The sequence below is a fragment of the Peromyscus californicus genome, unplaced genomic scaffold (genome assembly GCF_007827085.1).
Source record: "Peromyscus californicus insignis strain IS unplaced genomic scaffold, ASM782708v3 Scaffold_3__1_contigs__length_106647218, whole genome shotgun sequence".
NCBI classification, from domain to species: Eukaryota; Metazoa; Chordata; class Mammalia; order Rodentia; family Cricetidae; genus Peromyscus; species Peromyscus californicus.
The window spans coordinates 3,161,633-3,187,270 of record NW_026294551.1 but is presented as its reverse complement, the minus strand read 5'-3'; the positions used below and the strand labels follow the sequence as shown (position 1 = coordinate 3,187,270).

General features: G+C 52.6%; 1 protein-coding gene and 1 long non-coding RNA gene across 2 annotated transcripts; both read right to left on the bottom strand.

The window, feature by feature from the left end:
* Positions 1-15,949: 15,949 nt before the first annotated feature.
* Positions 15,950-17,381, bottom strand: LOC128123023 (uncharacterized). Its single transcript, XR_008222560.1, has 2 exons — positions 17,044-17,381; positions 15,950-16,301 (listed from the first exon to the last, which is right to left on the bottom strand). It is a non-coding gene; the product is annotated as an uncharacterized LOC128123023 (long non-coding RNA).
* Positions 17,382-18,655: 1,274 nt separating this feature from the next.
* Positions 18,656-24,823, bottom strand: Cbx4 (chromobox 4). Its single transcript, XM_052758937.1, has 5 exons — positions 24,520-24,823; positions 24,341-24,384; positions 23,144-23,209; positions 21,055-21,121; positions 18,656-20,827 (listed from the first exon to the last, which is right to left on the bottom strand). The coding sequence occupies exons 1-5, from the start codon at positions 24,586-24,588 to the stop codon at positions 19,409-19,411; spliced, it is 1,665 nt and encodes a 554-aa protein (XP_052614897.1). The 5' UTR covers positions 24,589-24,823; the 3' UTR covers positions 18,656-19,408.
* Between the last annotated feature and the right edge of the window lie 815 nt (positions 24,824-25,638).

The window sequence follows — 25,638 nt, the reverse complement described above, 5'->3', positions numbered from 1 at the left end:
CTGGCTGTCTTGTCCTCACTCTGTAGACCAGGCTGGCCTTGAACTCACAGAGATTCGCCTACCTCTGCCTCCCGAGTGCTGAGATTAAAGGCGTGCACCATCATTCTTATGTTGACGCTATGGCTCGAGAAGGCTATGCCCTTTGTGGAATTCACCTAACAAGGATTTATGGCTATGCTGTTCCTCTTGCCAGGGAGGCATCATGTCCAACATATCCTTCCCATATAGACTCCAAGTGGCAGCCATGGGCCACTATGGTTAGGAGCCAGCTTCCTGTTTCCCAAGCTCTACTACTCACTAGGACTGTGGTGTCTCAACACCTCTGTTTCCTTGTGGTTGGGACAGCAATCCAAACAACTTCAAATTACAGCCAGGATTGGAGAAGAGAGAAAACCATCAATGACACATCCATGGTGCCTGGTTCAGTGATCCACCTGCAGTTATGAGTGATGGGTGGGAAAAGGGCACAGAACTGTGGGCAGGAGTGTACAATGCATTTGTTAAGCTGATGATGAAACTTAGGATACCGTGAGCAGAATACTCCACAAGCTATGGCAGAAGCTGTTTGCTAAGTGCAAGAAGGGTAAAGAATAAAGCAGAGACAGAGGAAATACAAAGAGGAGGGAGCACTACTTGAAGACTCCAGGACATTCCCGGGTAGGTGTGTGCCAGGAACCTGGCTCTATCTGCCACGTGTAGTCACCAGCCCCTGGGATTCTACTCTTTCCTGAGGCAGCAGCAGGGACTGAGTACCTTATCCACATGTCTCATTCATTCTTTCTGTATCTTTCCATTTTCCCACACACTGTGCTGTGCTGGCCTTATGGTGGAAAAGGCACAGCCCAAACAATGAGGAATACTGAATCCAGCAGTCTCTAAGAGAGACAAGTGCCCTCAATGTAGTGAGGGAGATGGGGCAGGGCATTCCCAAGCACAACGCTTAGGTCTTGAATCCTAGATGCTTTTCTGTTTTCTGGGTGGAATCTTCACACTAGCAGGAGGTTCACTGAGCCATTTGGCTGCAAAGACTACTGAGGGGTAAGAGCAGTCCAGTGGCTGTGGAGAGTCCAGGGTTCTTTGCCTCAAGATAGACTCTTCCACCATGAGCTTCCAGGGGACTGGGCGATGTAAGCCAGCTCCATGCCGGGTATAGAGAAGTCATTCATGCATGGGTCCTGGTCTGTCTTCTTTGCAGCTGGCCTCTCATGGTTTACTCTGACAGGGAGGGGCCTAATGAATCTGTTCAGTTTCAGCGAGTTTTTAGTTATTTACCTCCCTGCTAAGGGACGTCCCTCAGGATACAATGTTTCAATCCTAGAAGAAACTGTTACACAATACTCCACCCCTTTCTCCGACTCTTACAACCCCTCCCCTCAGTGATCCCTGAGCCTTGAAGGTGACTATAGATGTCCACCTATCACTAAGAAATAGGCCACCATGCCCCAGTAAGAGTCACTTGTTCTCACTTGCATCACCAGTGGTTATGAGTTGATGCTGATAACACCATTGTTCTATGGGTGTAAACACACGTTTTGAAGGCAGTTTGGCAGGCACATCACATGCATCTAGTAGAACCACAGAAGTTGCTTCCCCACGATCTCCCCAGCTTGGCTTACAGTCCGAGATATGAACTCTCCCTTGTGGAGCGGAGCCTTAAGTCCAGTTGGAGGCTGCTGGTCTTACCCATGACAACTGAGCCACAATTGCACAAGCAGGCACATCCTGCCTGGCGTGTCAGCATTTGAACACTCAGGGTCCAGAGCCAAGCAGGACTGTTGGTTGCAGTTCTCCAGCAACAGGCTGCAGGGTCCCTCTGGCACTACGAAAGCCAACCAGTAGGGTGGGAGTTTCCAGTTGATTAATTTCCAGTCCCAGCTTAATTTCTCCATGTCCCATAGTCAAAAAATGCACATGTAATGTCTTTGGGGTCTGTCTGGTTCTGGCACACAACCCACAGCAGTAGTAATAGCCTTTATGGTTGTGGGGCCTCAGGAGCTTCCCTTCACAAGGAGATATCCTGACCCTGGCACTGGGGTTTTCATTAAGTAACCTTACAGCCTCCAGGAGTGTCCTTTTCCACCCATGTAGGTTACAACTTTTGGATTTAAACTCTGTACTTTGTAGCTGTGGTTTTTAACACATTTTTCCTTTTAACTAACTGGCTCAGGAGGATTGTAGGTAGATAGAAGTACCATTGTACCTGTTTGTCTCCAGTGGCTTTTCAAATCTGCAAAACACTCAGAGGTCAGCATCATGCTATCTATATAACAAAACCCTTTCCAGAGGATGGGCGGGGCAAGGCAGCGTCCTGAACCCCCCAACCCATAATGAGCAGTGGGTTACAAAGACAACCTTGGCGAAGCACTCTGAAAGTTTGTTGTCACCTGTTCTCAGCAGTGTCAGGTGACCCCAGAGGTTCACAACTGAGAAGACCCTAAAGTCAAATATAAGCAAGGTCTGACACAGCATGAAAAGGCTCCATCCGTTAGCATCAGCTGCTGCTTCCACAGATCAAGGCTGGGTACAAAGCGCGGACAGGAAGCACTAACTTAATTAGCTCCCTGTAATCCTTAGTTACTCCCTCTGAGCCATTAAGTTTCCTTATCCTGGAGCTCTCCCATGGAGCCTCCCTACATTTCTCCACACCTGAAAAACTCAGTGGACCTGACTTAATTTGGTCATATCTATTCAGGGTCAAAGGGAAATGTGGCCCTGCTTCCCCTGTTGCACACGCTGGCTCCCTAGGTTGGCACAGTGGCTGTAGCCTCTCAATCCACCAAACCTGGGTGTTTGTGGCGTTCCTGACTGGGCAAACCTCTTCCACCCCAATGTCACCTTTTGCTGGAGGAAAATGTACTGCCCTTGCTCTGGGGGATAATTACCACCGCTGAGGCAGGCTTGATCATCTTCACCTGTAATGTTCTAGCACGAGTGTCTTCTGTGAACTGCTCCTCAGGCTCTAGAGCTGTCCAGAGGCTTCCTCAGCACACAATTTGGCTATCATCCCCCCCACACCTTAGGATCTCCACCTTGACATAAATCTTGCCACATTTGTCTTCAAATAACGCAGCCAGACCTCTTCCTCCACTACCCCCTCTAGGTCGCTCTCTCACTTAAAGAACTCTATTTACACAATAGTCTAAGTCCCTGAGGTCTGCCAAAGCCTTTCCTACTTTATAAAGATCCTGCCCCACCAACGGACTCAGCAAAGTCACTAAAGCTCCACACCAGCCTCAAGGTCCCTGCGGCTGGTCAGCCTTGTTTTTAACTCCTCTGTGAATATGGTTCTATCTGGCCCAGTGACCTGGGGTTCCAACACAGCTTCTCTTAATCCTAGTACCCCCCAGTAATGTCTGCCCCTCCTCTGTGGTTCTCCTGATATTTGTGGGGATGCCAGAAGGAGAGAACCAAGTGTTCCCAATGGCATTGATAAGCCAGTCTACCAGAGACTGATTTCTTCTCTCAGGTTATGCAGCCTTTGCCTTAAGGAGGGATTGCAAGTTACATCACTCAGTGTTCCTGCCTCCACAGTGGTCAGACTGATCCCATCCACTCCCACATCCCTTGGCCTCACAAGCCAGGCTGCAACAGGCTCTTTCATTGCTGGCTTAAAAGTCTTCCCCAATCCCAGCAGCTTAGGTGATGGACATTCCGCAGTGCCATAGTTTCTTGCACCGGGCCATTGTTAATGCGCCGCCTGCATTCTAGATTGCGGATTTTCTCTTCTTTCTATCAAAGGTAGGACCTAATGGCTGTCTTCTATTGTTTTTTTCCGTATTCTCCTTCTCCTTACTCTCTCAATCTTCCCATGGATTCCAAGTTTGTGGATTCCAGGAAGGGCTTTTGAGCACAAATCTAACTTGTACTTTCTTTTCCTTCTGGTCCCCATACCTTATATGTATGTGTGTGTATGCAATTTTATTTTACATGCGTTGGTGTTTTACTTGCATGTATGTCTGTATTAGGATGTTGAACAGATCCCCTGGAACTGGAATTACAGACAGTTTTGAGCTGCCATGTGGGTGCTGGGAATTGAACCTGGATCCTTTGGAAGAACAGTCAGTGCTCTTAACCACTGAGCCATCTCTCCAGCCCCATGGCCCCTAAACCTTAAGAAATGGCAAGCCAACACCTCCATCTTATCTTCTATCTAACTTACTTGCCAAATCAGAGACTAACATGGAGCTTCTTGTGACAATTGCCCTTTTACACAAACAAGTTCCTGTTTGGCCACCACCTTGGCCTCAGATGCACTTCTAACTACACACAGCAGAGGCCAGGCAACCCCTCTGCCACTGTTGACGACAGTCTTACTCTCGTCCAGTAATCTCAAAGACTGGAAAATCTCTTCTAAACCTTTTTCTGTTTCCAGGGTATCTCTACATTCACGTGGTGGGCCCTACCCATCATACAGTATGCCTCCCCATACCACACAGAGGAAGACTGCCATCCTGGGGTTCCTCCTACAGACACTCCTAATCCTGATAGCTCAGCCTTGGTTGCATGCCTTACTATCACGAAACAGCCAGGAATGGTGGTGCACGCCTTTAACCCCAGCACTTAGGAGGCATGGGCAGGAGGATCTCTGAGTTTGAGGCCAGCCTGGTCCACCAAGGGAGTTCCAGCACAGGCATGCTACACAGAGAAACCCTCTCTCCAAGGGGGGGAAAAAACATGCACCAAGGTGCACCACCACACAGCATATAGCAAAGGGACAGGTCTGGTGGAATTTCCTCCGAGGATGCCCCACTCAGGCTTCTCAGCCTCAAGTGCATGCCTTGCACCATAGTCAAGACTACACACTCACTCTTTCCCAACTCACCTTTGTCCTGTTCCTGTTAGGCACCAATTACATTACATGACAAAACTTTTCCTGGAGAGACAAAACACACTCATCTACTCAGCTTAGATTGGACACACACAACAGACCAAAGTATGGGTACCTCCAAAGTCCGACTTGGAGAACCAATGAGTTTTATTGGGGTTACTTACAGGAACATGGGTGAGGGATCACTTACAGGAGCAGAAATGACCCAAAGTCAACTGCACCGTCTAGGTCCACCCCAGCATGGGTGACAGCTCACAAAAGCTGTGGACCTGGAGCATACTGCACAGCCTGCAGGCAGGCTTAGAGCATCCTTTCCAGGTGCCTCAGTTGGTCTAAATCTCTTCTAGGCAGCTCAGACAGTTTCTGCAGCTCCAGGCAGCTTTTCTTGTCTCGGAGTTCTCTTGCAGCTCAGAGCGTCAGTCTCTGAAGCTCAGCTGTCAGAGTTGTCTTCATGGCTGGGCTCTTGTTTACTCTGGCAGGGAGGGGCCTAGTGAATTCAGTCAGTTTCAGGGAGTTTTTGAAGACTTTTTTTAGTTGTTTCCTTCCTAGCTTAAGGAGCTCTCCTGCAGTATGGAATTTTTTTTTTTAATCTGAGGAAACTGTTACACAACAGAGCCCAGGCTGCTGTAGGAAGGCCACTGGAGAAAACAACATCTGTAGGTCCGCTAGCTGCTGCTTGAGGACAAAATTCAGGAAACCAAGTTATACGTTGCTTGTTTCCTTTGTCAGCCATCTAGTCAACATAGCAACCCACAGCTGCCGCAGGTGGCATGGCCACACAGAAATGGCTTGCCTATACAGGCCCAGCTGGGCCAAGAGAAGGCACTGTGCGGGGTTTCTGCCCAGCTCGGGGGGGGGGGGGGGGGGGGGGGGGGGGGGGAGCAGAGAGCAACAGCAGCAGACTAGGTGAGAGCCTTCGGAGTTTTCAGGGTTAATACGGCTCCTACTTGCAGAGAGCCAGTTCTGATGAGCTAAACTGGCACATGTGTCTGTATGCTGCCATCCCTGCTGGTGCACATTCAGGTCTTCCCACTCTGTCAGGAGGCAGGCTGAGGCAGCCCTGGGCAAGCCTGTGTACCCAGAGGCCTCTCCTCTCCATGCTCTAAGGGGCTCTCTAGCTTTGGTTCTTCTCTTGGGTCCTCCCCACCCCTAGGCCAGGGGGTGGGGTGGGCAATTCTATTTGAAAAAAAAAATTCAGCTTCCTGCAGTAGCGCTGATTCTCAGGGAGCCAGCTTCTGAGGGACCCCCAAGGTAAAGCCTAGGTGAAGGTCTTGTTCAGTGTTTCCAAATAGTCCATGTGTCCAGGGACAAACCTAACCAGAAGCCACTATGTCCCAAAGTACCAGAGGGTGCCATTCCTTCCTGCCTGCAGCAGTCCGCCAGCTGCCCAGCAGCCCTTATTGATCTTCCCATTACCCTTGCCTCCCTCCCACCACAGGAGGCCAGTGAGAGAGTGGAGGGAGGCCGGCATCAGAAGGGAACATGGTTGAGCATAGGGCTGCAGAGCCGGGGGCCTGGAGTGCGTTGGTTTTAGAATCCATTTGTGGGGGCACTTCTTTCTGGGGCCCCACACTTGGCCTCATTACAACATTCACCTCGTTCAGTCCTTTTAAGATACCCTTCCCAAATGAAATGAAAAATGACCAGGTGGCCACCTTAATGATGGAGGCACCGGCACCAAGCAGAAGCTGGCTAGGACCTACCCTGGGTCAAGGTCTTTACATCGGTCCAGGGCACACTGTGTGTGAGAAGTCTGGTGAACGAATTAAGGATCCCCCTCCTCCCTTTCTCCCTCCTCCCGACTTCCCTCCTCCCTTTTCCGCTTTCCCTTCCTCCTTCCTTCTCACCCCTTCCCTCTTTATTTCTATTTTCCTTCCTCTTCTTTTCCTTCTCTTCCTTTTTCCTTTCTCACTTCCTTTCCTCAATAAACAGCTCGTGAGTATAGTCACAGTCCTAGTTACGAAACCTACTGGTGTTTAGACACCTACTTGGTGTTTATGTTCTTGGGGGAGGTGGGAATTCACCACATCAGATGGTGACTGGGAAGAGGGATCCTCAACTAAGGAATTTCTCCCACCAGACTGACCCTTAGGTAAGTGGACCATTTTCTCGATCAATGATCGATGAGGGAGGGCCCAGTCCACTGTGCATGGTGCCGCCCATGGACAGGTGGTCCTGGGTTCTATGAGAAAGTAGGCTGAGTAAGCCAAGAAGAGCAAGCCAGCAAGCAGTGTTCCTCCATGGCCTCTGCTTGAGTTCCTGCCTGCGGGTTCCTGTTTGAGTTCCTACCCCGGCTGTCCTCAGTGATGGACTGTGACCTAGAAGTTAGACAAACGCTTTTTCTCTGCCAGCTGCTTTCGGTCACAATGTTTATCACAGCAACATGAAGCTAACTTGGGACAAGGCCTCCCACTCCGATGACGTAAAAGAAGCTAATAAAGTAGAGTCTACTTTAGGCTAGGGGTGTGGGGCAATTTCTCTCAAGAGGTAGAATTTTGGAGACTAAATGGCAAGAACTGAGCCAATTTCAGGGAGCCCCTGGGGCCAGAGTCACCAGCCCCAGGGCACAGAGCTGCTGAGAACAGAAACGGCACACTCAACTGGTTTACCTGGCTCACTAATCCTTGCTCTGCCACATCCGGTGTCTTCCCTGGGCCAAAGAAGGTCGGACTCAGCTAGAGTGGTGTAGGCTGGGCCCCGGGCCCACCTCCTGGACCCCCATTCTTTTGTACTGAAGTCACAGGGTGAAGGAGAGCAGGAGAGCCCACTCCTGGGGGCTGCTGAGGAGTCTCAGGCTCATGCCTGCTAAACTCTGGGTTCTCAGCATCTCCCAAGGAGAGATGTTCTTAATGACTTCTCTAATTCAGTCTGTGAGTTCCATGGTCAGCGCTTGTCCCCAACCCCAGGGACTCCTTAGAAATCGCAATCCAGGACTGGAGAATGGCTCAGAGGTTAAGAGCCTCCACTGTTCTTGCAGAGAACCTGAATTTGGTTCCCAGCACTGGGAGAACAGACACCTCTGGCTTCAGAGGGCACCTTTGTTCATGCACACATACCCACATGCAGATACACACACACATAATATTAACAAATAATAATGGATAATGAGCCAGGCAATGGTGGCGTATGCCTTTAATTCCAGCATTCTGGAGGCAGAGGTAGTCAGATGTCTGTATCTCTGAGCCATCCTCCTCGACCACAAAACGAGTTCCAGGACAGCTAGGGCTACACAGAGAAACCCTGTCCTGGGGGCAGGGGGAAGAAATATCACTTGAGTATTTTTCCAACTTTCAGAAAAGATGCCAAACTGGTAAAAGAATATTTATGTTGTTTTGTTTTTGAGGTTGGGAAACCACCTTAGGGCCTGGAGCTCACTAGGCAAGTGTTCTATCACTGAGCTACATGCAATGTGTATTTTGTTTTCCTTTTATAATTTTGTTTATTATTTTGCGTGCGTGCACACGTGTGTGTGTGTGTGTGTGTGTGTGTGTGTGTGTGTGTGTGTGTGTGTGTGGATACAAGTGCCAAGGCATGTGTGTGGAGGCCGGAGGGCAGCTTTGTCAATCAGCTCTCTCCTCCCGCCTTTATGTGGGTTCCAGAGATTGAATCCAGGCCTCTAGATTAGTGTGCTGTGAAGAGTCACCGCAGCCAAGGCAACTCTTATAAAAGAAAGCATTTAATTGGGGGCTGGCTTACAGTTTCAGAGGGCGAGTCCATTATCATTATGATGGGAAGCAGACAGGCATGGTGCTGGAGCAGTAGCTGAGAGCTTTATAACCCAGTCCACAGGCGGCAGGCAGAGAAAGAGGCACTGAGCCTGGTGTGGGCTTTTGAAATCTCAAAGCTCACCCCCAGTGGCACACCTCCTAATCTTTCCCAAACAGTTTCACCAACTGAGAACCAAGAATTCAAAATATGACCCTAAGGGGACGATTCTCATTCAAACCATCACATGTGGCAAGTGTCTTTGCCCACTGAGACATCTCATTGGCCCCAGTGTGTGTTTGGTTATACATATACATATATAATGGCACACACACACACACACACACACACACACACACAATAGTTGGGGACTTGGGTTTTCCTGTTGCTTCACTTTGTTTGGCAGCAGGGCTTTGCTGGCTAGCCCAGGCTGCTCTGGGGACCTCCGCTTCTGGCCTCCATCTCCTAGAGGGTGAAGGGTTAGGATTACAGGTGTGTGATATCTGTCTTCAGTTGGGTACTTTTGCTATCTTTTGTGCCTCGTTGTTTCTAAGCTCAGGGCATTCTCCTAGGGGGCTATGGTACAACTATTAGAACCTAGCCTAGGGGGCTATGGTACAACTATTAGAACCTAGCTGTTTGTATCCACCCAGTGCTCCCAAGTTACCTCAGTTCATATTTAAAACCTGTCAGGAGCCTCCATTGCTGTTAGGACTATTCCCCTATTCCCAGAGCCAGCCCCAAATGGTGAGCATCCCAGCTCCCTCCACAGGGCAGGGCCTTGCTCTCTCTGTCTTCCCCACTCTCTCTACAAGATCTTCGCTTGCAGCAGGAATCCCACTGCAGTGGCATGCCCTTCTCTGTGCATGTCATCTGGAGGCCCAGGGTGCTGGCTGGTTTCTACATGGTCTCTTGGACGCTTCTAATTCCTCTTATTTGAATCGCTCCATTTCTCCCCGCCCATTTCAGCCTCTGGACCTCCTGCCGGCCTGTTTTGGTTTCTCTTCCCGCCTGTTTCTACCTCTCTCTTTTGGTTGAAACCACACACTTTTCCTTGTCCTGCCTTCCTCAATCCATCCCCCGCCTCCTTTTTTAATAAGTCAATTTCATTATTTTTTATTCACATATTGTATATGTGTGTGCATGCACAGACATGAGAACAACTTGTGGGGAGCCTTCCACCAAGAGGGGCTTCCGAGTTCAACCTCAGGTCCTCAGGCTTAGCCATCCCACCAGCCCTGCTCTCCCTCTCCTTCTCTCCTCCTCCTCCTCCTCCTCCTCTCCTCCCTTCTCCCTTTTCTTTCTCTGGATCCTCTTGGTTTACTTTTCTCCCTGAACTGCTTCCTCCATCCTGTGTTTTTGTCTCACGATCTCTCTTGGCAGTTTCTCTCCAAAATGAGCCCCATCCAAGGCCAAGAGTCACTTAGACCAAGCCTCAGGTCACCCTCAGCTGGCTGCTTCACTAAGTACAATCAATCTCTTGGTTTGTACCTCTTTCCTGGGAGGAGTCAAAGGGAAATACGAAGTGCCCTGTAACAACAGAGCCTTGGTGATATCACACCTGCCCAAAACGAGTCCTGCAAGCTAAAACCTCATCTGGCACAGGCTGTGGGGAAAGGCCCTCTCCCCATCCAGCTGTCATTTGCTCAGCTACAGATGCTGTCTCACCATAGGGTACACAGACTCCCCACTCTCCTCTAGGCTGGGGCTGAAGTTCACTATCGCTTGGTCAGAGCTAAGAGAACATTGTGTTTCTGCCAAAGGCAACCAACTCAAGGCTCTGAGGTTAGCAGCGCTTTCTCTACCTCAAGAAACTGGACCCCCACAGTGGTCTTCTCCCCCCCTTGGTGGTCACCAGATCGGAAGTAGCCCAGACCTTCATGTCTGCTCTCTAGGTTAAGGCCCAAACCACAATCCAGAAAGGAGACTCTAGACCACAGTACTCTCCAGGCACCTGTGGCCACTCACTCCCCACCATGACATTGGACTTTGAGTCCATCACTTTCATTCTTGTCAATACAGCCAGTGTTAGAGGGAGTGAACTGTGCTCTACGCTGGGACCCAGACAGACACTTGTACACAGAGAATGGTCTGTTGGATGAGATTAACAGTTCACCTTGATGTGGACTTTGGTTTTAGAGAGGCTCAGTTTCCCTATCTGCAAGGGGCATGGAGTAGAAACTCCATGAACTCTGCTTTCTAAGTTTCGCCACCACGATCAGTGGGCTGGCTCTTCCCCATCAGCAGCACAGGTGCCTTCATCCACCCTCCACAAAGCTGTTCTTGCTCCGGCCTGCTTGGGAATACAATGATTATTCCTGTGTTTGTGTGTGTTTCTCTCCTGGACCAGCCTCGGGGACTTTCCACCCTTCCTGTTCCTCTGAAGACATTTGTTTTCATCTATGGAACGAGGCATCATCAAGGACAGTGCTGAGCAAGAGACAAAGAAAAGAAGCATTCCTGGCCACCCAGCTAGTGCTTCCTGCTGGCCCAGGGCTGGGCAGCTCCAGGCTCCACAGCAGTAGGGGTTTACCAGGCAATAGCCAGAAGGCCAGGGTACCCTCTGCTGTGCCTTTTTGGATGACACAGGCTCAAGAGATGTAAGAGCCACCCAAAAAGGCCAGGAAAACACACACACCACCCATTCTCTTGTTTTGCAGCTGAGCAATCCAGGGCCTGGACACAATGACCTCTGCAGCGTCAGAGCAGAGACCAAATCCCAAGGCTTTCAACTTCCACTTCGCTGCATCTTCATCTGTCTCCCTTGGATTCCCAGCTTGCAAGCTGGATAATTCTCATCCCTAGACCTGTTGGCAGGCCAAAGGAATAACTCACGTGAATCAAAAGCAATTTGCAAACATAAATAATTTTCAGTGCCAGGAGAGGAGCCGGTGGGAAGATGCATGGAAGGAGGTGGTGAACACAGCTGGTCTGGAGTCTCCTTCACCCTGCAGGGTCCTTCCTCTGCCCTTTCCAGCTCTGGTGGGAGGTGGGGGCGGAGCAGCACGAACAAAGCAGGAAATAGCCAGCCACACTAAAGCTTCTATGCTGTCCACAGGAGGGGCTCTTTTCACTCGCGTCTTCCCAGCCCACTCACAGCCTTTTCACGTTTTTTTAGCCCTACCATCTCCAGAGGCTTATGGAGGAACAGACAGCCCTCTGCACACGTAGGAACCCTAGACTTCCTCTCCAAAGGCTGCAGTTTCCTTTGTCCTCAACCCACAGCCGCACACAGCCTAAAATAGTGGAGGAAACACCATCCTGTGTGGCCTTCATTTGCCCGAAGCATTATATTCCAAGGGAATGTGCACCATGGCTGTTCTTCAGATTGGAGCCTGCTTCAGGAAACGGAGTTGACAGCGTCAGAACATTCTCTGACTGTGGATAGCTATATGCTTCTGTCTGTCGGAGAGGATGGCCCCCACTGCCACCCCGACAGTGGCACAGCCTTTCTTCAGAGGCTCCAAGGACAGCAGAAATGAGTGTGGAAACAAGCATCATTTTGGAAGGCCCAGAGCACTAAACACACCTTTCCAAAGCCCACCCCACGAGGCTTTCTGAAGCAGAGAGAAACAATGAGAAACCAGACACCATGGAATTAGTGAAGAATTTCTCAGATGAAACAGGAAAGAGAGGAAATCCAGGGAGGTTTACAGGGCACCTGGCGCAGGTTGAAAGGACCCAGGGGGGTGTTGGTGCATTTGAAAGGGTCCTTCACTGGGGCAGTGAGGAGAGAGGCATTCTTGACAGTACAGGTGGTGGCGCTGTCACCCTCCTCCAGTCCAGAATGCACACGCAGGTGCGCACACGCAGGTGTGCACACTCATCATTCTAGAACATAATTAATGCCAGCTCTCAGCTCCAGCCTAGATATAAAAACTTGCAGGACAATTGTAACTGCAGTGTAGTGAGCTCTGTGCTGCAGGTCTTATGCACACAGTTCATGAGTACGCCAACCAGAAGGGTGTGTGTGCATGTATGCACGAGGCGGGGTGGGGACAGCATTCAAACTACATTCATAAGAATGAGATGGCTGCCCTGCTGTGTGGAAATTAAACTACAGCTCTTCTTGCATCTTTCTCCAGGATTATCCTTAGGGCCTGTTTCCCTAAATTCAATTACTACATAATTACCTGGAGCCTCCAGAAATCCTCACAAACCACTCAGGTGGAGTGAGGGGGCGGTGGGACCCAGAGAAGCTGAGCACAGCATGTCTGCTTGGCTCCTGGTGGGGAAGAGATGGGCCTGGTGTCCTTGGGGAGCTGAGCTGCCTGAACCAGGACTCCTGAGCAACCTTTGGCTCAGGATGCTGTTAATGGTTAGCAGTCCAGGAACCAGTTTTATTGTCTGAGGCCCTGTCACCTACATGTGCACATGCAGAACTTGACACACATAGACACATATTTGAGGTATCAGCATCTGAGGAGTCCTGTTATCTATGTACAAGGGCTGGAAAGATGACTCAGCAGTTAAGACCCCTACTGCTCCTGCAGAGGACCTGGGTTTGATTCCCAGCTCCCAACTGAGATAGCTCACAATTGCCTGTAATGCCAACTCCAGGGGATCTGATGTCTCTAGCTTTGGCAAACACACTCAAGTGCATGGGCATACACACACACACACACACACACACACACACACACACACACACACACAGAGAGAGAGAGAGAGAGAGAGAGAGAGAGAGAGAGAGAGAGAGTGAAAAATAAAAATAAACATTTTTTTAAAGAGCTGCATGCAAAGGGTTGGGGATGCAGCTCAGTTGTGAAAGCTCTTACACAAAACCCTGAGGTTCACCCCAGCCCATGTGATGCCCCATGCCTATAATCCCAGCATTCAGAGGTAGAGGCAGGAGGATCAGAATTCAACAGAAGTTTGATGAGACCCTACCTCAGAGAAGAAGTAGGATCGCAGAAGTAGCCGCAGCTTGAGTTTCAAGAGCACAGGGCCTTAAGGCAGTGGTTCTTAACCTGTGGGTCGAGACTCCCTTGGAAGGGGGGAGTCGAACGATCTTTCACAGGGGTCACCTAAGACCTTCAGAAAACACAGATATTTACACGATGATTCCGAACAGTAGCAAAACTATGAAGTAGCAACGAAAATACTTTTATGGTTGGGGGTCACCACAACATGAGGAACTGTATTAAAGGGTCATAGCATTAGGAAGGCTGAGAACCACTGCCCTAAGGGATGTGAGGCCCAGAGAGATACACGTAGGCTGGCAATAAGTTGGGACATGCAGCTGATTGACGATGAGTAGTGGGCAGAGGTGGTAGGTGCAGAGTGAATGGGGGAGACCTTAGGAGCTCCAAGGGTAGGCACTACAACTTTAGGGAGGTAATGGGATCCGTGCCTGCCTTTGAAGCACCCACTGACAGAATCTGGGAGACAGGCATGTAGATTCCTGACTCTTACCCCACTGCCTGGCTCTTTGACTTGGGACAGGTTAGCCACCAAGCCTTCATATTGTCACCTGCAAAGTAGTGACAGGATCCACTTCACAGGGATGAGGGAAGTTGGCACAATAACCCCCTTCAAGTGCACGCACGCTTCAAGAGCTATCAGTATTAACTTACCATTTACTGTGAAGGAAAAGGCCAGGGGTGGGCAGGGGAGGGGTGGATTTCTGAACCAGTGGCCACCGGAAGTAGACACTTGTATTCAAGAATAACAGTCTTCAATAACAATTTCCTCTTTAGAGTCTTCACCTCAGATATACAGCAAGCACTCTCATAGGGTCACAGAATCCACTTGCTTCAAAAAACATGAGGTTCTGGCTTTGTTCCAGGGCGGGTTTGCTATGAGGCCCTCATCTTAAGTCAGAAGCCCCAGTGTTATTCTGAGCCATCCACTGTAAAGCCAGGAGGGTTGAGATCCCCTCGACATCAGCCATCCACTCTGAAGGGAATGAGGACAGAGGTGAGGTAAGCAGCTTAGAGGGGAGGTGACCTAGGACAATGGTGGTTTAGAGGTAAGCATCTCTATTCATCTATTGCTTGGTCAGGCCAGGGCTGCAGACCAGAAGCCTTTGAGAGACTTGGGGTGTTTAATGGATCCCTGGCAAAAGTGATTTGAGTGTTTTTTTTTTTTTTTTTTTGGTTTTTCGAGACAGGGTTTCTCTGTGTAGCTTTGCGCCTTTTCCTGGAACTCACTTGGTAGCCCAGGCTGGCCTCGAACTCACAGAGATCCGCCTGGCTCTGCCTCCCGAGTGCTGGGATTAAAGGCGTGCGCCACCACCGCCCGGCTGAGTGTTTATGTAGGGTAGGAGTCTTCCAAAATGTTCAAGGCTGTCTCCTGACACACTATCATTTCCCTGCATGGTCCAGCCTTCAAGATGACCAGAAAAAAGTCCCGGGGAGGTGAAGAATTGTGGGTAAAGGCAGCAGGCACAACAAGTAGATCTGTTCTGTTTTCTTCAGCATCCTGGATGTTTGCTGACAAACACCAAGGGTCAGATCTTCCCTGACTTCTTTGTCTCTGTGTGTCACAAGCTCAGAGAATTCCCACCTCACCCCCAGCCCAATCACAGGTGAGGGCCCCATGTCACCCAGCATCCTGTCTATGCCACGTGACTTCACACTCAAAGTCTTCACCATAACCACCTTACAGGACTGGTGATTTTCAGGTCCCTGTGGGTAGGGGTTGACACAGTGACAGTGCAGGACTGAAACAGAGTCTCCAGACCAGATCTAGAGTACTCAGCTAAATTTTATGATCACCTAAAATAATGCAACATTTTTCTTTGCTTTGGAAGAAGTCTCAAATATTTCACGGGATATATATATATATATATATATATATATATATATATATATATATACACTAAATATTATGCATTGTAGTGCTGGGGATGTAGCTCAGTTGGCAGAGTACTTGCCTAGCATGTAATAAGCCCTGGGTTTGGTTCCCAGTACTGCCTAAAACCAAGCATGATGGGCATGACTGTGATCTCAGCATCCATGAGGTAGAAGGAGTAGGAACAGAATCTCAGGGTCATACTTATCCTCTGTTAATGAGTTGGAGGCCAGCCTGAGTTACAAGATACATGAACTCCTCCATATTATATGTGTGTGTGTGTATATAGATATATACATGTGCGTGTGTGTATGTATATATGTATATATGTGTGTATATACACATACACAGTGTATATATACAGATAATGTATATATTGTGTGTGTGTGTATATATATATATATACAATGTATGTATGTATGCATATTTGCTCAGCAGTTGCAAGCACTGACTGCTCTTCTAGAGGACCAGGTTTGGATCCCAGCACCCACATGGCGACTTGCAACCATCTGTAACTTCAGTTCTGATACCCTCTTCTGACCTCCACAGGTACCAGGCACAAAGGTGGTGTACAGACATACATGCAGGCAAAACACTCATACACATAAAAAGAAAAATAAATAAAACTTTAAAAATATTTATTTACATTCATTTACATGCATATGCTATTTATTTACATGTATTTACATGCATATGCTATTTATTTATTTACATGCATTTACATGCATATGCTTTTCAAATTGAACTGAGAACCCTAGATTTTCATTTGCTTGGCCTGACAACTCTGGACTATGCTGGATCTGTGGGACATCCCCGACTCGTAGTGTCCAAGGATGGAGTAAACACTGTGGGGATGAACTTGGCGCTTCTGGAAGTGGGCAGCTTCAAAGAGGAGGGTTCACAAATACCTCTGCCTTTGCACTGTCAACTCTTGTCTGTGTTTTTAAGGCATAGCCTCAGGAGAAAGGTTCATCTGGAGAATAAAAAAGATGTTTGGGTGTGTAGAATGCAATGCTTTCCTTTTCTCCCTTTGAATTTGAATTCTCTACCTCAAAGAAAGGATTTTTGCCCTGTTGCTTGTAAAGTGCTGGTCAGAGACCTTCTGTTTGGGGAGAGCTGGACCTTCTGAACCCTCCCTGCCTGAATGCTCTCGGAGGAGGAACTCTTGTCATGGCCCTTAACTCTGTGTTTCTGTGCCTTGGACATGTCTTCTGAGACCAGTGCCAAGGGCTCAGAGGGCAGAGTCCTAGGAGGCCTCTCTGCAGGATTGGGACGGGCCAGTCTGGTTCCAGAATCAAACAAAAATGCCCACCAGGATCTTAAACCTGTATCACAGAGAGCTGTCCTCCTGGGAACTACATAGGCCAAGTTGCTTAGCTGGCACATGGGACATACAAGGAACTCAGTAAATGACAAACCCCTGACCCTTTGGGGACAGAAGAGGGTCTTGGTAACCAGGCGAGGCACCTTAGTTGCTTTCTTAGACCTCTTCCCCACTGTTCACTTCTGACTGGGGATCCAAGTCTGCCCAGATCACCCCCAAGGCCCTGCACCCATACCCAGCTTTCAAGGCCTCAGGGCACCTGCAGATCAGGCTTTTCCGGAAGAGTAGTGAGTGGACCAGTGTCCCTCCCTGTCTTCTAGGACCATCTTCTGCCTTTTTTCCCCTTTCCCCAGGCTTGGCAGAATAGCGGCCTCCTGAGGGCCAGACTTACTATCAAGGCACCACTTCTGCAGACCTGATGAGGAGTGTCCGTAGCATCCGTAGCATCCGGGAGTTTTTAGTTTTCATGAACTGGAAAAGCAGGGGCTGAGGCTCCTGCCTGCCACGGGCCTTTGTGCACCCGCCAGTGAAGGACAGGCCCAATTCTAGCGCTGAGCAGGCGGGTTGCCAGAAGCAGGATCAGCCTCCTCCGCTCACAGGGTGGCAAAGGGCGTTCATTACACAGAGGGGGAAGGGTTTAACTCACTCTGAAGCGGGCTCTCGGGGATGGGGTAGTGGGAGGGACAATTCACAAAAGCCGGGTCTACAAACTCCCAAAGGCTTTTTTTAAAAAAGCAGTTCCCTTCCCTCCTCCCCTCCCCCGCCCCACGCCCCTCCCCCAGTCCCAGCCGCTGATGGCCTGCAGCCAACACTGGCCACTCTGCACATCCAGGCTCCCGCCCTCTAGGCCTTCCTCTCCATCTCTCTCCCAGCCTTCCCAACTCTGCCCCTCAAGCTACCTCAGCACCCCACCACACACACAGACACACAGACACACAGACACACACAGACACACACACACACACACACACACACACACACGCACGCACGCACGCACGCACGCACAAACTCTGAACCAAGCAGTCATCTTCCGCCTTGGTGCCACTTTAGGCTCGGCCCTGGTTCCGGATCGAGGCTTTGCACCCCGGGAGAGACCAGGCGCTCACTCGATCCCCAGGCGCGAGGCCCCAGGGCCTGCTTAGCCACCGAACCAGGAGAAAGATCGCTGTGTCTGCAGAAAGCCGGCCGCTGGTGGTGGCTTCCTGGCCCGCTGAGCCGCACCCCTAGCCTAGGGGCCATTAACCCCTTCCCTCCTCCCACCACACCTAGCAGCACCTCGATCTTGTCACCACCAAGGGGATGAGCAACCAGTGCCAGCTCACGCAGCTAAGGAAGGGAGGGTGGTAGACCAGACTCAGCCGGCCTGTCACCCCCCCATCTCGATCCATCCTGCAGAAGGCCCTCGATCCCCCACATAACAGTTTACTTGCTCCAGCAGTGGCCTTTGGCCTGGTGGTTGAGAAAGGGCCTCCTCTGCTTCCTTGGAGGGGCGGGGCCCCGACAATGTCAGCGGGGACGGGCCCTAAAGAGTGGGGTCCACTACTCTAGTATCCTGGTTCATAGCAGGGAGGGCTGAGGAACTTTCAGTCTCTCTAGGGCCTGGCTTGGGGGGCAGGGGGAGCGTCACCAGCCTGAGAAACAGGATCCAGGAAGGGGGTGTACACCAATTGTTCACCCCTACACCCCTCCTCCACAACCCAGAAGTTGAAGAGTTTGCCAGCTAGATGGCTATCACCCGCCAGAAAGCCCTGAGGACTAGTGACTCTTGTACACGCCCCCGCCCCCTTCCAGCCCAGCACCTCTCTACCATCCCACATCGCGTTACCAACGAGGGTGCCTCTCTGGAGACACCAGACCCCAAGCTTGGCTTGAGCAAAGGCTTAGCTCTGGGGCGACAGGCTTACTTCACGTGATCTAGGCGGAAGTGGGGTGAGAGAGGGTCCATCTTCCTTCCCCCCAGCTTCCAATATCCCCCCCGACTGAGCTAATCTCAGACAGCAGCGTATCGCACCTTCAACATCTCCATTTAATATTTACATTCAAGCAGGTAATAATTGGAAGCTTATAGTTCAGACATTTCTATAGCAGCAGGTTCTAGAGAGCTCTTTAGCCTTTTAACAAACTTTTTTTTTTTGCACATAGAAACAACACACCCATGTGTACAGTATCAAAAAATATATACCAAGGTTACTGGTGTCGCAGTTCCTGGAGAGGAGGAAATGAAATCAAAATACTGGATGAAGGGAGAAGAAAAGGACAACTGAAAATAGTCTGTCTGATATAGAATATAACATGATCTAGAGGAAACTCCATAAATCTAGGTTTTTATATTTCAATATATAAATACCTACAAATAAATATATATATATATATATCAGCCCGAAGTGGGGGTGGTCGGGCCTTCTGAGTTCAAACAATACATTTCAAGAATAACACCACGTACAAACCGGAGTAGAGTCAGCACTTGACAAGTTAGCACGGTTAAAATATAATACTATAACTCTGAGACCGCCTCGGGGCTGCAGGGTCAGTTCTGGAGGTCCGCGGGGAGGGCGAGGGTCTCCTACAGGGGAGGGGAGGTGACGGCAAGGCCGCAGGCACCGAGTGGAAGGAGACTGTGAGAAAAGGACAATTCAGTCGGGATCCCGGGGCGTGAGCGGAGGGCCCTGGCCGTCGCGGCTGGCTGGGGCGTCTTCTCCGTGGGAGCCTCTGCGAGATTGCAGGCGCCGAGTCCCAGTGGGTGCGACTCCTTCCCACTACACCGTCACATACTCCTTGAAAGTGACCGTGAGGCAGTTCGCCGTGACGTCAGTGATAATTATATTCCCAAAGAAGGGCTTGAATTCGCTCAGGGGCTCGGCGGGCTCGTCCTGGGCCTCAGCCGGAGGCTTCTCCGTTGCAGTGGCCGGCGCCACTACTGCCGCCACAGCCGGAGCCTCGGGCTTCACCTGGAGAGAGCTGGGAGGCCCCCCAGCATCGCTGCTGCGTATCTTGACACAGCGCAAGTCTATGGGCTCATCCAGGTCTGAGTCCAACAGGATGACCTCGGGCTGCTGCGGCAGAGACGCTGCGGTGGGGGACACGTTGGCGGGGTGTTCCGAGGCCGGGCTGCCCCCGAGGCAGGTCGGCGTGCTGATGCTGCGGGCGGTCAGCCGCTTCTTGCAGGGCTCACGCTCGCCATGGGTCTCGGAGAGGCAGCGCTTGCGCGCGTGGGAGAGGTTCAGGCCCACCGTGTGGTGGTGATGGTGGTGGTGGTGGTGGTGGTGGTGGTGAGGGGGTGGGTGTGAGCTCCTGGCTGGGTCCCAGGCCAGCAGGTCTGGCTTGGTGGTGAGCTGCAGCGGCTGCTCACCAAAGGCCTCCTTGGTCGGGGAGAGCTTTCGGGACTCTAGGTCCTGGGGCTGAGGGTCCCCCGGCGCCAGAGCCTCCTCCTCCCTGCGTTTGCAGGGCACTTCAGCTTTCTTCTCTTCAGCACCGCCGGCGGCCGTCTTTTTAAAAGTCCTGTCGGCCTGGGGATGGCGCTCCTCGGCAGCGCGTTTCTTGTGGCTGGGGGAGCGCGCTTCGCCCTCGCCCGCCTCGCCCGACTTGATCTTCACCGCCTGCATGCCGTTCTCCATGTACTTGCTCATCACGATCACGATGCGCCCGTTCTTGTTCTTGTTCTTGACGATTTTCATCTTGCCCCCAATGCCGTTTCCGGTCACTGCCTCCTTAGGGGCTGGTGTCATGCCGTTGGGAGGGCCCTTTTCCGAGCCCTTGCCTGGAGCTCCTGCCCCTCCCCCCAGGGGCTTCACTGCCCCGAGGTAGCCTTTGGCTGCAGCTCCGTGGGCCCACTTGTCAGGAGGGTGGCTCTTGGCGCCCAGGTCTGGGCAGGTGGGGCTGGGTGCCTCCTTGTGGCCACCCTGGTACTGCAGGTCGTACATTTTGGGGTCTGGCTGGTAGGGGTGGTGCTTTTTGCTGTTCAGCTGATAGTAATACTTGCCGCTCTTCCCTGGTGGCGGTGGCTTACCCGATCTCTCCTTGCTATGCGGCTGGTACTGATGGTGCTTCTTGCTGTTGAGCTCATACTGGTGCCCCTGGCCCTTGCCCTGTGTGCCCAACTCCAGCTTGGCACGGTTGTCAGCGGAGGAGTCTTGAAGCCCTGTCAGGACATTGGAGCGGCGGGCAAAGGTGGGTACCTAAGGGGGAGAAAGGAGGGGAAAGGTTGGCCCGACGGCATGCCGGGAACATCAGGAATGCTCCAGCTCCCACGGGTGGAAGTTGCATCATAGGGGGTGGGGCCAGAGGTTCTAGAAGAAATTAAGTGCAATTGGGGGTGCTCCCTCCGGGAACTCTAAGTAATCCGGGGAGCAATGTTCAGGGAGGGGCTTGTGCTGGGATCCCAGGATAAGCTCAAAGTATTCACCTGCACCACCAGCGGTTTGGGCTTGGGCCCTCTCTTTCGATATCCCATCAGCTGCTCCTGCCGTTCCCTGGGGAGGGGACAGGGTCGCAAGGTTAGTATCCTCAGTCTTCCTTGAGGTCTGTAGCACCCTGTTCCCACCCCTCCTTCCTTTTGCTACTGAAAGGAAGGAACCAGCTGGAGGCAGAAGGTGGCCAGTGTTGCCAGTTGGGCACCTTCCTTGAAGTCCCAAGTCCTACTTCATCTGCCGAAGGGGTCCCCCACGTGACACTCATAGGTAAACCTTCTCCCTCCCTTCACCCACACACTGTCCAGGAGACTGCTGCTTGGAGCTGACTCCCTAGCACTGGGCACAGCGTCGGGCCTGTGGCCCGCTCTGCAGACAGTGTGCTGGGTTTGGGGGTCCAAGGAATAGGAGGTGTGTACTGACTTCCTAGTCCCTCGCGGTCAGGAGCGTGGATGCTAACTGCCTCATTAAGATTCAGATAAAGAGAGCCGCCAGTTGAAGGGAGGACTCCTTTTCTTAAAAGGCCAGGCATTAAGCGCAGAGGGACTGCGCCCTTGTTTACATAGCGGCAAATAAGCCAATTAGGGGTTGGGGGTGCCTCTGAGGCTAGGGTCTAGCCAGGTTCTCAGGCACCTGGTGAACCAGACATGGCACAATCCCCCCGCCTCTCATGAGCCAGTGGGTGGGGCAGGGGTGACCAGCAGAAGGACTGCCTCCCTAGAAGAGCAAGATCTGTCTGTTCCACCCAAATTTCTGAATTATCAATACAGTTCAAGGGCGGGGGAGCACCGATCACCACTACCAGGCTTCGCTTGGTCTGGCCACCCAAGAAGTGATCAGTGATCGGTCGGTTGTCCCAGGCACTGTACAGCCCTCCATGATTCAGCCACCCCTCCAGAGGTTGTCAGATTCCGGATCAGACACCCACTCTTCAGCGACCCGAGAGTTGCCACCCCCACCCCCAAAGCCCCTGGGCCGACTCGGGGGAGTTCTGCCATGCCCTGGGGCCGAGTTGGGGTCTGATACTGAAGTTGCACAGAATTGCAACAGCCTGGGTTATAATACTTCAGGGACGCATTATGCAACATGGCATCAGCCGCTGACATGGTTACAGGGTGGTGAAGTCCCAGGTGAAGTCGGGGTAGGTTCCCTATCCTACACCCGCGGCGTCCCGGGAAAGCAACTTTAGCCCTCAGGATCCAGGGTTTGCACTTTTAGTAGCAAAAGCGCCACAGGAAATACTTCAAAATAAAAGGATAGAAGGCTGAGGGGTGGCGCGGTTCTGAGGACTCTTCCCCTCCTCCACGCCCTTCCCCCTCTACCCTCTCCGAAACAGAACCACAGCCACCAGTGGTGAATCCAGCTGCAGCAGCTGCAGCGTGGCATCTGTCTGCAGGAGTATCGGCACCCCCCAACCACCAGGCAGCGCTCACTCATACCCTCGGGCCAACCTTCCCCCTGACCTGATAGGGCAACTTGCCCCGCCAAATACGGCAGCGGCAGCGAGGCTTGTTAAGAGCTCAGGCTCCAGGCAGCCTCTATTCGCGGACACCCCCAGCTCCCCGGAGGTTGGGAGCGTAAGGCCCCGTCAACTTTTATTCGGCCTCCAAGAGGTTAAGTTCAGTTCCATGACGTCTGGGGCGGTTTCACAATGCCAGCTCCTTCAGAGCTGCCCCGGGTGGTGCCCGTGCCAAGCGGGCAGTGGCTGCAGGAAAGCAACACCTAGGCTCTGGGGGTGGGACTCCAAGGTTGCCATGGGAGGGGGCCACGGGGATTCAGGCACAGCTGGGAGTTTTCCAGTGCAGACCCAGGGTCATCCACACACACTCCTGCAGCAGTTTCCCCAAAACACAAGCCTACCTTCCTCAGCCCTACCCTGCCCCCACTCCCAAGCTGCAGCAACCGCCAAGGACATTGGTTAGAGAAGGCCAGGCCGCAGCCTTGCCCATCTGGGCTTGTTGGGGGTGGGGCCCCTGCGTGCCCCCTCCCACCCCCCCCACCCCTTCCTCCTTTCCTATTGCTGCCACCAGTCATCCACTTCACTCTCCCCACGGCCAGGGCAGCAGGCCGCGAAGGGATGCTCACCTGTTCTGGAAGGCTATGAGCAGTCGGGGATCCAAGATGTTCTCCTCTGGTTCCCACGTGTTATATCTTGCAAGCGAAAAAGGAGGAGGTATACGGTGTAAAAAAAGGGGGGGGGAGGGCGGGTTGGGGAATGATATAAGGCCCTATGTGGCTTCCTGAACCAAAAGCTGTGATCTGGAGGGTAGACAGTTGGTTTCTGAAGGCCTAACTCGGACCTTGACCGCCCCCCCTCCAAATTAAAATAAACACACAAGGGCAGGAAGAAAGGGGGGGAGGAATATGAAACTAGCAGTTTATTTTGTAGTCAAGAATTTTAAGCATGTTACTGCGACGTGTGCCATGGCCACTTTCCTCACCAGAAACCCTCGTGCAAACCAACCCCAGTGCAAAGCCGCAGTCCCCTCATATCCTCAGCCCGAGCCTCCACTAGGGCTTCAGCCGGTCTGCACTGGACCCCTAATCCGATAACCCACAGCCCCGCGCCCCCCCACACCCAGAAGACCGCTGTCACTGGCATGCAAACCCCAAATACTCAGCAGTACAAAAATATGCCTCTCTCTCTGAGTGTGTGTGTGTGTGTGTGTGTGTGTGTGTGTGTGTGTGTGTGTGTGTGCCTGCGCCTGTCTCCATCCGGTGCCTTCGCATTTCAAATTAAAGAAAAAAATTCCCCACCGAAAGAGCTGCAGTGACAGTTCCCAACATTTTCTGCCTTTTTTCTTCCCTATCCTGCACGACCAGGAGGGAGGACGCACACAATTGCATTTTCGTCGCTTTTTAATTTTTTTTTTTTTTTTTTTTTTTTTTTTTTTTTTTTTTTTTTTGGTTTTGCAATATGGAGCCGTTCGGTGGAGGGAAAGGGGAAAGGAGCCATTTTCTGCTGCACATCAGTCAGTGCCTGCGCCCTCCCTCCCTCCGCCGGCCTCCCGGGCTCGGCCCCGCGTCTCTCCAGCTCCTCCGGCTCCTTTTAGCGCATAAATTAGTGATGGCATTTCCCGGAGAGCGGAGCACAACACAGGGCGCCCGGCTCGGGCTCGGCGGCTCGGCTTCCCAGTGCCTGCCACCGACTTCCCCACCCCCTCCTCCCTCCACCCCACCTCCACCCCGCCTCCCGTCCGCTCCCCCACCACCCCACCAGCTACGCGGGTCCGCCGGCCTGGGGGCCCGGTGCCCGGGCACTCGGCCCCCGCCGCCACTTACTTGGGGGACCAGCCTCTCCATTTCACCAGATACTCCACTCTGCCCTGTGGGGGGGAAGAGACAGCACTCCATCAGCTTCCGCGGGATCCCCGGCTCCGGCCCGCAGCCTCCCCACCCCCTCCGCGCCTCTCGCTCGCTGCTCCCGCGCCTCGGCGCCGCCACCCGCGCGCCACCCCTACCTTGCGGATCCGCTTCTTCTCGATGCTCTCCACCGCGAAGACGTGCTCGCCAACAGCTGGCAGCTCCATGGCCGAGCCCGAGCGCGCCGGGACGCGAGCGGCCGGTGCGGCTGCAGACACAGCTGGCTCCCGCAGGCGCCCCGATGTGGTCCTGCGCGTGGACCTCGCCACACGCTCTGCCCCCGCCGCCTCCACTCGCCCCTCAACAGCCTGGCTGCCGCCGCTGCCCGCGCCCGCCGGCTCTCTGCTCTTGCTCGCACAGACAACTGAGCCCGGGCCGCCGCTGCACGAGAACTCATGCAAATCCCGGACGTCAGCGGGCGGGGCCTCGCAGGGCCCAGCTCGGCGTCAGGGGGCGGGCCGCGCCTCGGATTGGCGCAGCCCGGCCTACCGGAGGCCCCCGGCCTGGGAGGCAGGGGGAGGAGGAGGGCGCGGGAGGAGGCAGGGGGAGGAGGAGGGCGCGGGGAGGTGCAGGGGAGGGATCTGCGAGCTGGGAAAGTGAGCTGGGGCCGCGGAGGAGAGGTGTGTCGGCCTAGGCGGCCAGGGTGGGCACCTCGACGAGTCCTTCCCTGATCCGCAACCAGACACTTGGGCCTCTCCCCACCCCACCCTGGGCCGCTGGTTCTTCGTGTGCACGGCCCGGGATCCCTGCTGGGGGCCACAGAAGCATCCACTGCACTTTACTGTTGCTACCAACTACGCCCGTCTGCCCGTCCGGCGGCTTCTAGAGGCACAAGGGAATCTCCGGCAGGGGGCAGAATCGGGGCGGGGGCAGGCAGATCACGCCCCCACCCTTGGTGCCCACCGCCCCGACCAGCCAGGCTCCAAGCATTTAGTAAGGCGAGGTAGGAAGAGAAAGAGCGAGAAGACTGAGGACTTGGATGAGACAAGGAGCACGGACAGGGACAAGGGCAGGGACAAAGGAGCAGCTGGCCCCCGGGCATTAGCACTCTAGAACCTCAGCAGAAAGAGGATCTGCGTCCGATCTCACCCAGGATACTGAACGGCTTCTAATTACACTTGGTCCACTCATTCGCGGGGAAGGGACAGTTTCTAGCAAGCTCCCAGAATGTGAGAGGCTGGGATGGCAGAGAGAGAGAGAGAGAGAGAGAGAGAGAG